This window comes from Tamandua tetradactyla, chromosome 11 (assembly GCF_023851605.1).
Source record: "Tamandua tetradactyla isolate mTamTet1 chromosome 11, mTamTet1.pri, whole genome shotgun sequence".
NCBI lineage: Eukaryota > Metazoa > Chordata > Mammalia > Pilosa > Myrmecophagidae > Tamandua > Tamandua tetradactyla.
In genome coordinates, this window is record NC_135337.1 from 71,953,093 (window position 1) to 71,968,483 (window position 15,391).

The following is a 15,391-nucleotide window of genomic DNA, read 5'->3' on the forward strand; positions in this document are numbered from 1 at the left end:
TTTTTGACATTCCAAGACTAGAAACTGGTATTTTGTAATTTAAAGAATATGTGTATCTTACAGCACCCCAACCTAAAACAATATTTAAAAAATTTCCTTAGTGTCTATTTTGTGGTTTTTTCCTAAATTTCTTAATTTATTTGAAGAAGAGATTTAGGATAGAAAAGGCTACTAGCCTCCTGCTTTGATTGAAGTCAGCTGTTAAAAAGTCCATACAAGGAAACTTTGGTCAGATGACCATAATTGGCAATCTAAATGATGATGCAGATATTTAAAATTTCAAGGAGAATTATTAAAATGCTTTGCTTTAGAAACATGAACAATTGAATCTAATTATACATGTAATTTTTTTAGTAAAATTAAAAAGTCACTGACAGCCTTTATTAGACAACACTTTTAGTTCATTTTATTGAATATCAATAAACATTCTGGGTATTTCAGAATTAAATTAACAAGATACTACAGTTTTATGAATGTTACATAAAAGGAAATATTTATGAAATACTTTAAAATCATATTTCATGTCATTTATTCTTTTAAATAGGCAACCACTTTGCTTACCATGGATAAATATGCACCTGATGATATTCCAAATATAAACAGTACCTGTTTTAAGTTAAATTCACTACAACTTCAAGCCTTATTACAAAATTATCATTGTGCACCTGATGAACCTTTTATCCCAATGGTAAGTTAATGTTGTTATGTTTTGTTGCATAGTGTGGAACATTTTTGCAGGGCTATATTTGGACGAAACAATAGCAGGAAACATTTAACAATTAGTTTTGTAAGTTGCATTTATTTAAATGCAGTTTTACTGAGATATATACACACAGCATAGAAACCATTCGAAGTACATAATCACTGATTCACAGTATCATCACATAGTTGTGCAAACAGCCCCATGATAAAATTTAGAACATTTTGTAAGTTGTATTTTAGGTTTAATAAATAAGCTAATTTATTTAACAAGTTAGCTTTTTAATATCATCTTAAAAAAATCATGTTTTGCTGTTGATATATGACTTAGAGTTCTGTGAAAGAAACAGAAACTACTTAAGTATTTTAAATAGAAGGGGATTTGATTTGGGGAGTTGGATTCTTGGAAATATCATTGGAATGATTGGAGGAGAGGAAGTGAGCAGGTTAATGCTGTACTATGAAGGACACACCACTGTGATTGAGATCCAGAAGTCAGAAAACTGCTCCCATGGCCAATGTGAGCCTCTTATCCACAGACACTGAGTGTTGAGCCATGTCTTCAGTGACAACAGCAAGCTGGCTCCCACCTCACTTCTGCCTTCCAAATGTCATGTAAAAGCATCTCTTTGTTAAATATGAATTTTCATTTGGAGCAAAGTCTGGAATTATAGTATTCCTGCCTCTCCTAAATAGAAGGGGGGACTGGAGAGTAAGAAACCTAGTCCACAGTAACTATCAGAGTTAACTCTTTATAAATATAAAGAGCAGTTTTGCAAATACCTAGCATCACAGAATAAACTTGTCTTATTCTACATGTCTTTTGTTGAAAAGTAGATATAAAGGTAAGTTTAAGTGGATAGAAGAATTGATCTCTCTAGTATTGAGTCTGTATGCCAACAAAAGGCAGGTACAAAATAGCCCAAAGCTAGAAATCACCAAAAGTCCATCAACAATAGAATTGATAAATATATCATCTTCTGTTTGTATGAATGAATACTACGCTGCAATGAAAAAGAATGAATAGTAGCTTAACACAATAGCTTGAATGAATATTATGACATAATTTGCACAAAAGTAGTGAGATGCAAACTGTATGCATTCTATTTCCATCTGTGTGATTATCAAAAAATCAGAGGAAACTGATCTGTGGTGTTGGAAGTCATTATCTTTGGGAAAGGAGAGGGTAATGATGTGGAGTAGAACAATTTCTCAAGTGCCAGTGTTTTATTTCTTGAACAGGATAGCAGTTAAACTGATGTGTTCACTTTATAGTTATGATCTGAACTTTTCCACATACGTGTTATGGGAAAACACTACTTAGATATACTTATCCTGGTTGTTGTTTTTTCCATTTAACACGTTGTTGAGTTTTTTCTGAGAACATTATTAACCATTCTGCAAAAGTATGATTATTAACAATTGACTATTTAAAATGTTAAAGAATTGTGTATGAGAAAATAATTACTTTGAAAAAAAGTATTGTGACTGAGTAGTTTTTTTTATTTAAATCTACAAGTTATTTGAAACTTATTCATCTTCAATAATTTATATCGTGGTTTATATATAAAATTTGTGTATTTTGCTATTGTTTTATTGCTTTATAAGACTGAATTTTGAGTCTATTGATGAATTTCTTTCCTTTCTATAACCAGCCTTGCGTGTGTATGTATGTCTACAAAATAAACTGTACTATAATGATTACATGCATATTATTAAATAATTATTTATCAACTGCATCAATCACTTAGCATCTCTTTTTTAAATTTTGCATTTGTTTTCCAACCAGGATCTTATAGAAAATGTAGTGGCTGTAGCTGAAAATACAGCTGATGAATTAGCACGTAGTGATGGAAGGGAAGTACAGTTAGAAGAGGATCCTGATCTGCAGCTCCCTTTTCTTTTGCCCGAAGATGGCTATTCTTGTGATGTTGTCAGAAATATCCCAAATGGTTTACAAGAATTTTTAGATCCTCTATGCCAGAGAGGTAAGGATTGTTTACTATACCTGCAATCTGAACTGTGACCAAGATTGAAGTTGGCATTTTATTAATTATATATTCTTATAAGACAATCCGCTAGTGTGTAAATGCACACCGATTTGCTTTTGGAGAGGTCAGTATTTTATGGTCTGAAAAGTAAGCATTTCATAGCAGCATAGGATTAGAAAGTTTCAGACAATAAGCTCTTGTGTATATATTGTGATCCTTAATTGTAAGCACCTGCTCTGTTCATTTGATGTCATTATTAATCTGCTTGGACTGATAAAAAGGGATCTTTTATTGCTGCTGCATTCCTGGTATTTTATGAGCATAGTAGTTTGATTCATCCGCTTAGAACTAAAGTGCAAACTTTGTATTGGAACCAGTAGAACAGAGTAGTTGAAAGCAGCACAAGCTGTGGAAACGGACTGCCAAAATTCTAATCCCAACACTGTCACCAGCAAGCTTTGCTATATTGGACAAGTTGTCTCTGTGTTTCAGATTTCTAATCTGTGAAGTGGACATGTTGGTAGTACCAATCTTATAGGGTTGTTGTGAGAATTAAACGAATTACCTGTGAAGCATTTAAATCAGTATCATGGCATACGTGTTCGCTTAGTGTTAACAGTTATTATTTTGGCTGTAGTTCTCTGTGTCCGGCTGGTGCATATTATGTGTTAAACTCAGCAGCTGTATCGAACTCCAGCATGTGTGTGCTCTACTGTTGTCTTCATATATGAAAGGGTTTATTGCTCTGTAAAGTTTGAGTACAAGTGATTTGACATTTTTTATTATGTATCCTCTGATACATTTTCATATGTGATACATGAAGTGAAGAAATTTATTAAAAATACCACAATTATTCATAAAGCATGTAGACCAAGTTTCAGTCCCACTCTGCCCCTTTTAGTAGTGTGGAGAATGGCACAGATGAGTAGATAAACAGACCCAAATTTTAGGGATTAGTTTAAATAAATAAAACAGTAGTATTAAAATTAATGTTAGAAGTCCTTAGGTATAGTTTCTTTTTTTTTTTTTACATGGGCAGGCACCGGGAATTGAACCCGGGTCCTCGGGCTTGGCAGGCAAGCATTCTTACCTGCTGAGCCACCGTGGCCCGCCCTAGGTATAGTTTTATTTAGTAGTATTTTTTTTACTTCACTGAATGTTTCACTCATATAATAAATAGATTTAAAAATCTTCAAGGGTTCTGATGGTTTAAAAAATTCATTTATAAGTGAATTTTTGTTTGCAAATCGACTAGAAAATGTGATTATGTCTGTAACCCTCACAGGAATGTTCTCCAGAACTATCAGTTCTGGTCCTCAGAGAAGCAGATGCCAAGACAGGATTAGATGTGCATCAGATTTTTATGAAGGGCAACACATGAAGGATTAATGGGTTGGGGAGCAGGAATAGGCAGGGAGAGCCTGCAGTCCTAATGCATGTCTGACACCTGTGGAAAGAGAAGGGTGAGGAAGGACCCTCACCAGGCAGTTTCAGCCAGACAGATGGGAATCCCTGAACCAAAGTTACCTGTTAGAGGAGTCCTGTATCCACTGGGAATTTATTTGAGCTAGTCCTCCTGTCATGTTAAGTCAGTTACTGGGAAAAGCCTCAGGAAGCATGGCCTCGCCACCAATGCGGTGTTGGATGCAGATGGGAGCGGTTGGAGCTGCTGAGGTGCACAGTTAACGTGGCTGCCACAAAGGCTGCTCAAGGATGGCCTTCCCTATATGGAAAGTACATCAATTTTCCCAAATGTTTCTCACGTAGATTAATTAATGCAGTCATCTTCTAACAGTTCTTCCTGCCCCAATTCTCTGCTTTCACCTTCTTCTACTCAGTCCTCCATATTGCCATCAGAGCTTTTAAAACCGTGGTTTGTTCATGGGCGTTCTTCTGCTTAAATGTCTTCCCTGTCACCTACAGGACTTAAGAAACCTGAACTGTTGAACATGAGCATGACATCCTCTCCCTCTACTCTTATTTCTTTATGTCAAAATATCATATATACATACTGTCTGTTTTACTGATACTGAACTGTATCTTTTTTTTTTTTTTTTTTTTTTTAAAGGAAAGACAGAGAGAAGGAAGGAAGGATAGAAGGAAGGAAGGAAGGAAGAAAGGGAAACATTTTTAAACATTTTCTTGTTTTATTGTATTCTGTTTCTCCGTTTTTGTTACATGGGCTGGGGCCGGGAATCGAACCGAGGTCCTCCGGCATAGCAGGCAAGCACTTTGCCCGCTGAGCCACCGCGGCCCGCCCTGAACTGTATCTTGATATCTATGCTGCTCTCTTTGTCAGGACTCTTTACTTGTTTAACTTTCACGGTTTTATTTATTTTATTAAATCTCAGACAAATATCACTTCATCTAGAAAACAGTGACCTCTTCCTAACAATTTACCCTTCCCCGAGAATGACTCGTACATTCTTTTGTGATGTTTTTATTACTTTATCTGTTGTCTATATTTGAGTCTGAGTTCAATAAGCTGAGACAATAAGCTTATCTGTGTTTTACTTTTATCCTATTCTTTAGCACCTAACATAGGGCCTTTTGCCTGAGCATGCTAAGGGCTCAGTAAATGTTCTTGAATGAATACCTTGTAGTTAGCCATGTGGGGAAATTAATTTGCTAGCATCTTGCAAATAGGTATAATTTGTGGTGTGTAGGCAACTGCCAGTTGTGTAATATGGACCATAGCATAGATATTTACCGAATTGGAAATAGTGAGATCTTGACATGATGATTATTTTCTTCATGAATTCCCCCTTAGGCTCTCTTGAATGATCAGTATTAAGATATGTGATTTTTTTATCAGGATCTTGACATCACAGTATTATTACATATGTGTTAGATGAAAATAGTGCATGTAGCTTTACTCAGAGAAGCCTTCAAAAGATAGAGAATCAGGTGTGTTAGGACATCCATGTTTTTAATTCTTTACACTCAGTTCTTTGGAAGCTGATTAAAGAACTGCTGTGTGCTCTCCATTTATATTCCTCCTGTTTTTTCAAGCAATACAATTCTGTGAGAGAAGTTCATAAAGCCAGCATAAACTTATACCTGGTCAGAAGTGCATTGTGAAAGCTAATAAAACAAACTATTTACAGTATGTCTCAGAACTTTTTATGGGACCCTGACATTTGAAAAAATAAGAAAATAATTTTCAATTCATAAAATTTCAAAATCTTGTTAAATTTGTGATTCTCAAGCACATGTGAAAGAGAAGCAAGTTAAAAGTTGCATTTTAATGAAATTAGTTTGAAGTAGTAGTTTTTAGAGAACCTAAAACTATAATTACTTCCTAACTATATACAAATATGTGTGTATATATATATATATATGTATTTCATTTCTGTTAATTGTGTTCACCATGCTGTGCTACCATCACTACCGTCCATTACCAAAACATTTCCATCGTTCCAAATAGAAATCCTATACTGGTAACCTGTATTCACTCACCATAATGTCTTCAAGGTTCATCCATGTTATTGCATGTATCAGAACTTCGCTTATTTTTATGTTAAATAATATTTCACATTTTGTCTAGCCATTCCTTTTTTTTTTTTTTACCTCTTCCACAACTTCACAAGTATCCAAAAATAATAGCCAAAATTATACTTACTGATAAGCATTAGAGTGTATTGGAATACCAGCCAATGTTAGGTAGAACTTTTCATCGTTTCACGGTCATTGTGATTAATTGAGACTGTATGTTAATGAAAAGCTGTTGGCATGGTGCTTGGCATATAGTAGTAATTGGTAGTGCTAATAATAATAGGAAGAACACTTTAAAGAAAACTTAAGAATTGTGCAAGGCCTATGTGATACGACTTTCAAAAAATTACTGAGGAACACAAAATAACATGACTAAATGAAGAATGATGTATTTCAAATTGAAAGGCTTAGTTTTGTAAAGATTCCTTTGTTCCTAGTGAAAATGTCAGAGATATTCTTTAAAACTATATAAAATAATTCTAAAATTTACATGTAAGAATAAATGAGTACGACATAAGAAAATTTGAACACTGAGTTATGAGAAGGGGCTTTCCCTGTCCGATACTGTAGAATGCCGTTCTCTGGTCCTCTTCCTCTTTCCTTTCCCTTTATTAAAATGACGTCTGAACGTTACTGAAGAGTTTGCAGTTTGATAGAGTAGACAAATCTGAAGAGAAATATTTCCAATAATTTCATATAGAGGTAAGAAAAAGTTCCTTTTTTTGGAACACAAAGGAGGGGGAGACCAATTCCACTTTTTGGCTTGGTGTTGAAATTCCACTGGACCAAAACATGTTTGTGATTTTTTGTTTTTACATGGGCAGGCACCAGGAATCCTGGGTCTTCAGCATAATAGGCAAGAACTCTACCACTGAGCCACCGTTGCCTGCCCAAATTTGTGATTTTAAATGTCTGAAAATTTATTTTTGATAGAGAGTATAGGTACAAGTGAGAAAATAAATTTTGTCACTGGTTATTAAGCAGTCAATGGTGTATCTTCCTTCCTGTGTTGAATGAAGACCATATGACTTGACATGGTGTGCCTTTTCAACCCTACAATCTGCTTGTTTTGTCTTTAGGATTTTGCAGGTTAATCCCTCATCCACGTTCACCGGGCACTTGGACAATATACTTTGAAGGTGCAGATTATGAAAGTCACCTTATGCGTGAGAACACTGAACTGGCAAGTATTTTGAGGATAATAAATGCACTATAAAAAGAATTGTATTCCTCATGATTCAAAAGCTTAATGCAAATTAGTTCCTTGCTAACGGTGAACACTGTGATAGGAAATTTTTTAAATCACCCTTGTGTACTTAATTTACTCAGGAACCTTAAATCCATGATTTTGATGAATACATATTTTTTCCAGGCCATATCTTTATAATTTTATCTGTAAACAAATGATACTTTAAAAAATAAAGAATACTTGTGCCTCCAGTTATTCCAGCCTTAATGCTAATACATCTTTCAAACTATTTCAGGATTCAAAGGGGTAAGCAGTTGTGTCCATGTATTCTTCAAGGTTAATAAGAAAAGGGACCAGTATATCACATGTGATTGGATATAGTAGTTTAATCACCTGTTCAGTATTCTAGAGAAATGGAAATAGCATATTGTGCCAGGGCCAAGATTTAGAGATTCGAATATAGGAAAAACAATTCATAAGCCTTTTGAAGCTTATTGACTTGACATGTTCTGCTCTAAATTATTAGTTGGTAGTCAATCAAGAGAGTATGCATGGAGCAGGCCACAGTGGCTCAGCAGGCAGAGTTCTCGCCTGCCATGCTGGAAACCCGGGTTCGTTTCCTGGTGCCTGGCAATGCAAAAAAAAAAAGAGAGAGAGTATGCGTATTATATAACTAGTTTCTAAGAAAACATACATTATGTAAAATGGCAATACTTAATGTAAGATAAACAATAATAATGTATGTTTTGTATATTAAATCCAAAGTAGTTAATTTATTTTGACTTACATACTTTAGATTTGAGCATATATCATATTCATCTCCAGAAGTTTAATTAACTGAAAATTGCTCTGTTATACCAAATATATGATCATATTTAACTACTACTGGTAAAGTGAATCTACCTCTAATACTTTTTATCAATACTACTAGGTGTTTGACAAATCCCAAGTAACAGCAGCACCTTATAATTTCCAGATTTTATAGAAAAACAAAGCACCTCCTTTGATGGGATCAGTTATTCTTTATCTTTCTAGCTTATTCACATATTTCATAGGAGATTTCAGGTCTTTATTTATTTTTAATTTTAATGCCATCTGATATATTTATTTTCTTCAAAATAACCTTTCATAGGCTTTGGTCATTTTCCTTCTAAATTAACAAGCAATGGGTATAATTATCTCTTCCTTGGCAATATACCTTCATGCTGTCTATTAATTAAATCCTCCCTTAATATGTATGTACCACTAATTTTCTTCATTCATTTTGTTTACTCTTTGGTATGAAGTATGACATATAACATGTAACTTCAATGAATTTCACTTTCTCATTCTTTTAATGAATGTATTTAAGAACTGGCATGCTTTATTGGAATGTAACTTAGTAACTTTGGGTTTATTATCCAACCTAATGGGCTTTACACTGTGACAGAATGAGTTAATTACTGCAACATGAATCCTGTAGATATTTTGTTTTTTTTAATTTAAGATAAAATGTTAATTTTCCCAAGAAATAAAGATGTTAGATCAACTTTAACTGTTTATTGCTATCCTCCTATAAATAATGTAGAATAAAGTTAGATTTCTTCTTCAAACAGACAAACCAAAAGCTAGTTATTTGTTTTGAAGATAAAGTAAAGATTGACTTTTTGTCTTTATAATCTGGTTTTCTAACAATAGTAATGGAAGTTTAGTTACAGTTATATCAATTGAGTTCTTCAAATAATATTAATAAATAACATTTATGGTTAGGTTCATCTTTTTAAGACTCATGAGTCAAGAGTATCAATATTTGGTTTACCGGATTGATACATGAAGATTTTCCATATTGATTTTTGTTTTACTATTTTCCTTTCCCACCTTTTGTTTTCTTTCCCCGTTTATTGCAGTGAAAACAGTTGACTAGATGATGTGTCTTCTAACCATATACAAGTACTTCAATTTCAGTCATAAACCTTTTTTTTTTTCATCCTTTAGACTCAGCCTCTGAGGAAAGAACCTGAAATAATTACCGTGACCCTAAAAAAGCAAAATGGAATGGGCCTTAGCATTGTTGCAGCAAAGGTAGGACAGAATTAGTAATGTGAGAATTGACGTAGTCCATTCTTTAAACATTAAATCAGTAGTTGGTCAAGGTTGAATTGTGTGGGAGTTCTTTCTAGTCTGTGGATAAAATGCATGTTCAGTTTTGTTTTGTGTGGGAGAGAGGAATGTTGTTCTATGAATGAAACCACTGTGCACAGGCATAATTAATTAAGGGATGATCTCCTACTCTGAAAATGTAGCTAGAGTGATGATACCTTGACATTGAACAGTTGGTGCTCATAAGGAAACAATTCAAAAGCGTAGTCAAAAGTTGTTTAGCCACAGCAGAGGGAAATATTGTTGGCACAGTAGAAAACTACTTAGTTTGATTCAAATGAGAGAAATAGCTCTACAACCTCATCACAACTAGGTGTTAGGAAAACCTTCTCTAGAATGTTTGTGCATGCTGGAATCATTGGTAGCTTGTTACACAAGCAGAATTCTGGTTCTAATCTCCACATACTCTCTTTTAGTAGGTGTGGAACGGAGCTTAGAAAATTGCATTCTTAACCTGGTCTGTGTATTGTCCTGATAGGTACTCAAGGGTAGAAATCCTTCCAAGAACTCTTTGGGCTTGATACCTTTCACCCACAAATTTGTGGCAATATATTTAAAACAGCATAGGTGTTTTTTTTATTGGTTAAAAAAAAATTAATATTGTGGATATTGGCGTTAAGCCGCTTCTACCACATAGATACCTAGTAATGTTTGCTTATAAAGAATTTTAGCTTTGGATAATAGTCATATATGTTCACTGGAATGAACATGATTTTTTGAACTAATATTCAGTAATTAATGGTTCAGTTAAATTGGCTGTGCTATTTTTTGTTTGTTTAAAATGCTGCTTTAGCAGCACAAAACTTCTGTTATCTGTGTCCATATAGGGGACTATATGAAAAACTTGACAACATTGTATAGCAATATAATAGAAGTGCCTCCTGAATTACACAGTGTATTTTTTTTGCACAGTGTATTTTGAGAAATGTTTTTAATTGATCGTAGTCAAAATTTTTGTTTTAAAATTTGTTTTTTGTCTATACCAAAATTATATTATCCTGAATTTTAATTTGAAGTAAATCGACCATCATTTGAAACTCCTTCCTTCTTTGACTAGTGTCCACTGCCCAGGGACCAGTGATTTTTAAAGGTTACTCTAAAGACTTCTCTCCCTCAAATCCTTTAATTTGTAAAGAGAAGGGAGGAGTGTAAGTTAGAGTATAGTGGGAGGCCATGGAGTCACCAATGCACTTAAAAAATGCATACAAAGTATTAGGGGAGATGTTGAGGTCTTCACTGAAGACTGGAGAGTGAGCCAATTGAGTGGTCCAGGTACTCCAATTCTGCCTTGGAATTTTTGTATACACTGTTCCCTCTGCACTGAATATTTGCCTTTCATACCACTTCTCAAAACAAGGGTTAATATATTGCTTCCCATAAGGTCTTCCCTAACATAAATAAAGTTAGGTTCCTTGTATGCTTTTATAGTCCTCCATAGTCTTCTTTTGTACTTATAACTAGAATTAAATAACTTAGAGTTTGATCCCCTTCCTCCTCTGTTAGACTGACTCTCTTTAACATGTTCACTAGTCTCCCCTACCTAATACAGTACTTGATGTATGGTTTGCAGTAAATATTTTTGAAAAAAATAAGATGAAAAAAAGTGACTATCTGATTTGTTATGCATCTTTAATCCTAGAAGTTAATGTATTTAATATAATAAATTATCCAATAACTGAAAAATCACTCATTGGGTTATCTGTGGGAGAGATTTGCTATCCATAATCTAAGTCCATACTACTCAAGACAAATCCCTATGAAACAATATATAATTAATATACAATATAAGTATGACAAAATTTTACAGTCGAGTATTTCAGAAAGTGGGTTAAGGATATTAATGATTGTTACAGCAGTTGTGGAAAGCATCATGAGGGAAGTAGAATTTACTTCCTTGGAATATAAGTAATTGGAAAAAAGGAATAAAGGAGGTGGTATATTGCAGGTGGAAGTGATAGTACAAGGCTAAAACAAACAAGCATTGTGGATTTTGGATAATATGAGACCTGCTTGCCATGAGAGTTGAGGATGACTAAGGAAGGTAGTGCTTGATTAATTTTTAAAACTTTCGTTTGATCAGTTGAGGAGTTTGCATTTCATCTTGTAGGCATCAAGGAGAAGTGAAAGGATTTGGAACATTAGAGGGACATGATGAAATTGACAGTTTAGGGAGTTTTTCTGGAAATAGCATGTGAGATGAATTAGAAGAATCTGGGACTAAAGGTAGGACCTCTGGTTAGGAATCAGATGGAAAAGTCTGATCCTTTTAAAATGCTACGTCTATATACAGGCGTACGTCATTTTATTGTGCTTCGCAGATACTGTGCTTTTTGTTTAGGTGCACCTAAGTTAGGCCAGAGGGTAGACTTAGGGGCATGTTAATCCACCCACATAGTCTAGAATTTCTGCTTCTCTCGATAAGGGTCATGTTCATGGGTTGTACTTCCAGACTGTTGGAATTTTATTGTACTCACAACTCAAAAACATTTGGAAATGTGAATGGGGACGTATCAGTTATAGAACAGTTTTTTTCTTTGCCTACTAATGGAATCAAATGCAAATTTTCAGGGGAAAAATATTTATTAAGGTCAAGACTTACCCCACCACACTCATATGCAGGAAGGAAAAAGTTAACCTCTGTATATTTTGTTATTCATCTAACTTCATTTCAAGTATTAACCTTGCTTAAGATTTGAGTGTGGGGAGGTGGGGGACTACCATTTCTCAGTCTCCATATTTTCCAGTTTAAAACAAAATAATCTCTTTCGGTACAAAACTGCCAGTTTTTTGTAGATTCATGTTTGATTCAAGTAAACATTCAAGCTTTCAAAGTTTTTAATTCTTTTTTCTCTGTAATAGTATCCTGATGTAGATAAGGAACAAGCATTCTTACAGAAGTGAGGGTGTGGGACTTCAGGATTGCTTTTGCAGTTCCTTACCCTATCCTCTGGATCTTCTCTGACTTCCAGTTAAAGTGACTTAAGTTGTTTGTCTCTGAATATTGACCTCTGACCTGGTTGGGCTGGTTGATATTGGGGGTCAGTTAGGACAACTGGCGAAACTGAATGTAATAGTCAAGTCTTTTCCTTCCTGAGACAATGCAGGCAGACCAGAGGCAGAGGGAAAAGGCACCAACCCTCACTGTCCCATTTTTCTCCCCCATGGTATTGTTCTGGGCAAGGTCAGATGGCATATGGTGCAGGATAGGGGTGGGGGTAGAGTGGGCAAAAGTGCCAAGGAACCTCTGAATGTAGGCACATGAGCCATGAACATGCAGTTGCCCATGGTCAGGCCTGAAAGATCATACATAGGACTTTGGCCTGGAGCTGACTCTAGGATAATCACCTCCACTTGGCCTTTGGCTGCCTGCTGGCATGCATGGCTGCTGAGCACAGACCCATCCTTGCTTCTTGTTTTTGGTCCTTACACGTGGTATTTTTCTTTTCCAACCCAAAGCTTCTGCCTATGACTTGTCTTCTGTGGGGCTTGAAGTACCTCCTGAGGTTCTTTGTATATCAAAACTAAGGGCTGATTCTTTGCATTTGTGTTCCTACCTTAAGTCTAATTTCCCACAAGGCAAAGGGAGGGAGTTCATATAAAAGGAAGTGTAAGAAGAAAACACAATATTTGAAAAATCATCACTGCATATTCAGTAGAAAGTACTTTTGTTATAAAAATATAAGTGACTCTTGAATCCTTGTTATTGCAGAAGGATTTGTGATTTGTAATAAGAAAGTACAGTAACAGTATAGCACAATTACTGATCTCCATTGGTCTAACATAATTTTACAGGTCTACAGGAGATTATCTTGAGGAAGGTATACGATAGTTTGGAGACTATTGTTACTTTTACTGACACTAGTATAAACTTAGTATGAAAGTAGTAGCTAACTATTAATATTTATTTCAGAAGAGAGTAAGTGCCTATAGTGTACTTGTGTGATTAAAAGAATAAAGTATAGTTTTTCTTTGTTTAATTTGTAGATTTTTTTCCCTGTTTCCTATCCTAAGAAAGACATTTAAAAAGAGATTTGTAGAAAAACGTGGTAATAACATGTTAATAGTATTTCTAATTGGGATATAGATTTGTAGAATGGTTACTTGATGGGGAATAATACCAACACAGGAAGTTAAATATAAATCAAAAGATGAACTTTTTTAACAACCAAATTAGACTAGAAAATATAGCTGATGTGTGTGTATCTATGGTGAACCTGGTAATACAAGATACCTCCATTAAACATACTTTCCTTCACCCTAAACCCCCTCCCCCAAGTTGCTTGCCCAGCTGGCTCACCACAGGTCTCCACTGGGAAAGAGAAAAATGGCTTCTCAGAACAGGACATTCCAAAAAGGAGAGGACCTAGAAGGGAGAAGTACTCCTACTCAGCACCTTATCCCTGCCTCACCAATCACATCAGTGTGCTCCTCCTCCCTGGGAGAAGAGTGGGAGGAGATGGAGAGTGGGTAAAGGTTCTGTTTCTTTGCTTCCTTCCTTTCTGAGGGCTATAAGACATGAGTGTCCCTTCTCAGAAAATGGGAGTGGGATCCTCCCTAACACATAAGTGATTTTCACTTTTTTCTCTTCTATGTCTAGCCTTTAAAAATATTTTCTGTAGTGTATGATATATATAAATTTAAATTAGGAGAAAGTAAATAAAGTTTTTTGAAAGAGAGTCTAGATTTAGTCATGTCTAAGATTGCTCATTTATCAGTTAATAAAATAGATTTAATGAGGCTAAGTATGAATTTGGTGCTTACAAAACTTATTTTTTACCTAGTGAAAGCTCTTTTCTCCAACACCAAGAATCTCTGTAATCCTATCCAAGCCACTTGAATGGCTTGGTAAATGGAGGTGTTCTTTTCTGAAGATAGAAAGAAACTGGAAAGGGGGAAATTCTGCTTATAGGGAGTTGGGAATCAAGAGTTCAGTTTTAAACATGTTAAATTTGAGGTTTCGGATGCCTGTTAAGGTAGATAAGATATTAAGAGATATTTGTTAGATCGTCAGCTATTTGACTATGGAGCTCAGAAAATTAAATACCAAAGATAAAATTTGGGTGTCAGCATGTTATCCTCTAGAGGAAACAACTTTCATGGTCTATTAAGTGGACAGAATGCTTTGGTACTGGAAAGGAAAGTTCAGCAAAAGCAAAACAAAAATGCTAGTTTATACACATTACTAAAATAACTATGTAGTTGATATGAGCTGTAAGTATACATAAATTATAACAATAGAGCACATTTATCTTCAGGTTTTTAAGGATGTATTTTAAGAAAAGATTGGTATAGAGGGACATTTTACCTTCACCATGATTTATGGATAGCATCTCTTTCTGTTAGTGAATCTCTTAGGATGACTTGCGTCTCAGTATGATTCTGTTCGAAGAATGGCATGGCATGGAGTCATCCTGACTCTGCCACTGAACAGCCATGGAACCCTGAACAAATTGCTTAACCTCTAAAAGCCTCAGTTTTCCTGCCTTAAGGATGATAAGAACAGTTGTCATTACCTCATTAAGGTTATTGTAAGTTTTAAGTAAGTAAAACATTTTGAGCCTGGTACTTGCTAATCACACAGTAAACAATATCTACTAATATTTTTAGTTTTGATGCTTGTGTTGCTTGGTAATTTTTTTTTTGCAGAAGAGCCTGTAGGTTTCAGTAACACTTACTGTGTCTGTGAGCTTTTGATTTTTTTATAAGCTGTTGTGGTTTTTGTGTTTTTTCTGCCAAACACATAATTAGTGTAGGGCTTAGCTGCTATAACTCTAGAAGATGTTTTGATGATAAGCTCCCTGACTCTCCTTCCACATTATGGTTAAGTTTTATGAAATCCAGATGATTTGGAAGCTGTGTATATGCAGTTTACATTTTA

At 34.8% G+C, this 15,391-nt stretch overlaps 1 protein-coding gene across 21 annotated transcripts in view; it reads left to right on the forward strand.

The window, feature by feature from the left end:
- Nucleotides 1–15,391, forward strand: part of AFDN (afadin, adherens junction formation factor) — a 170,107-nt gene that overhangs the window by 118,605 nt on the left and 36,111 nt on the right. For all 21 annotated transcript variants that reach the window (XM_077120849.1, XM_077120848.1, XM_077120846.1 and 18 more), the window contains 4 exons: nt 545–688; nt 2,489–2,687; nt 7,265–7,368; nt 9,349–9,435. In XM_077120849.1, coding sequence (XP_076976964.1) covers nt 545–688; nt 2,489–2,687; nt 7,265–7,368; nt 9,349–9,435 — 534 coding nt within the window. The remainder of the gene's footprint in view (nt 1–544; nt 689–2,488; nt 2,688–7,264; nt 7,369–9,348; nt 9,436–15,391) is intronic.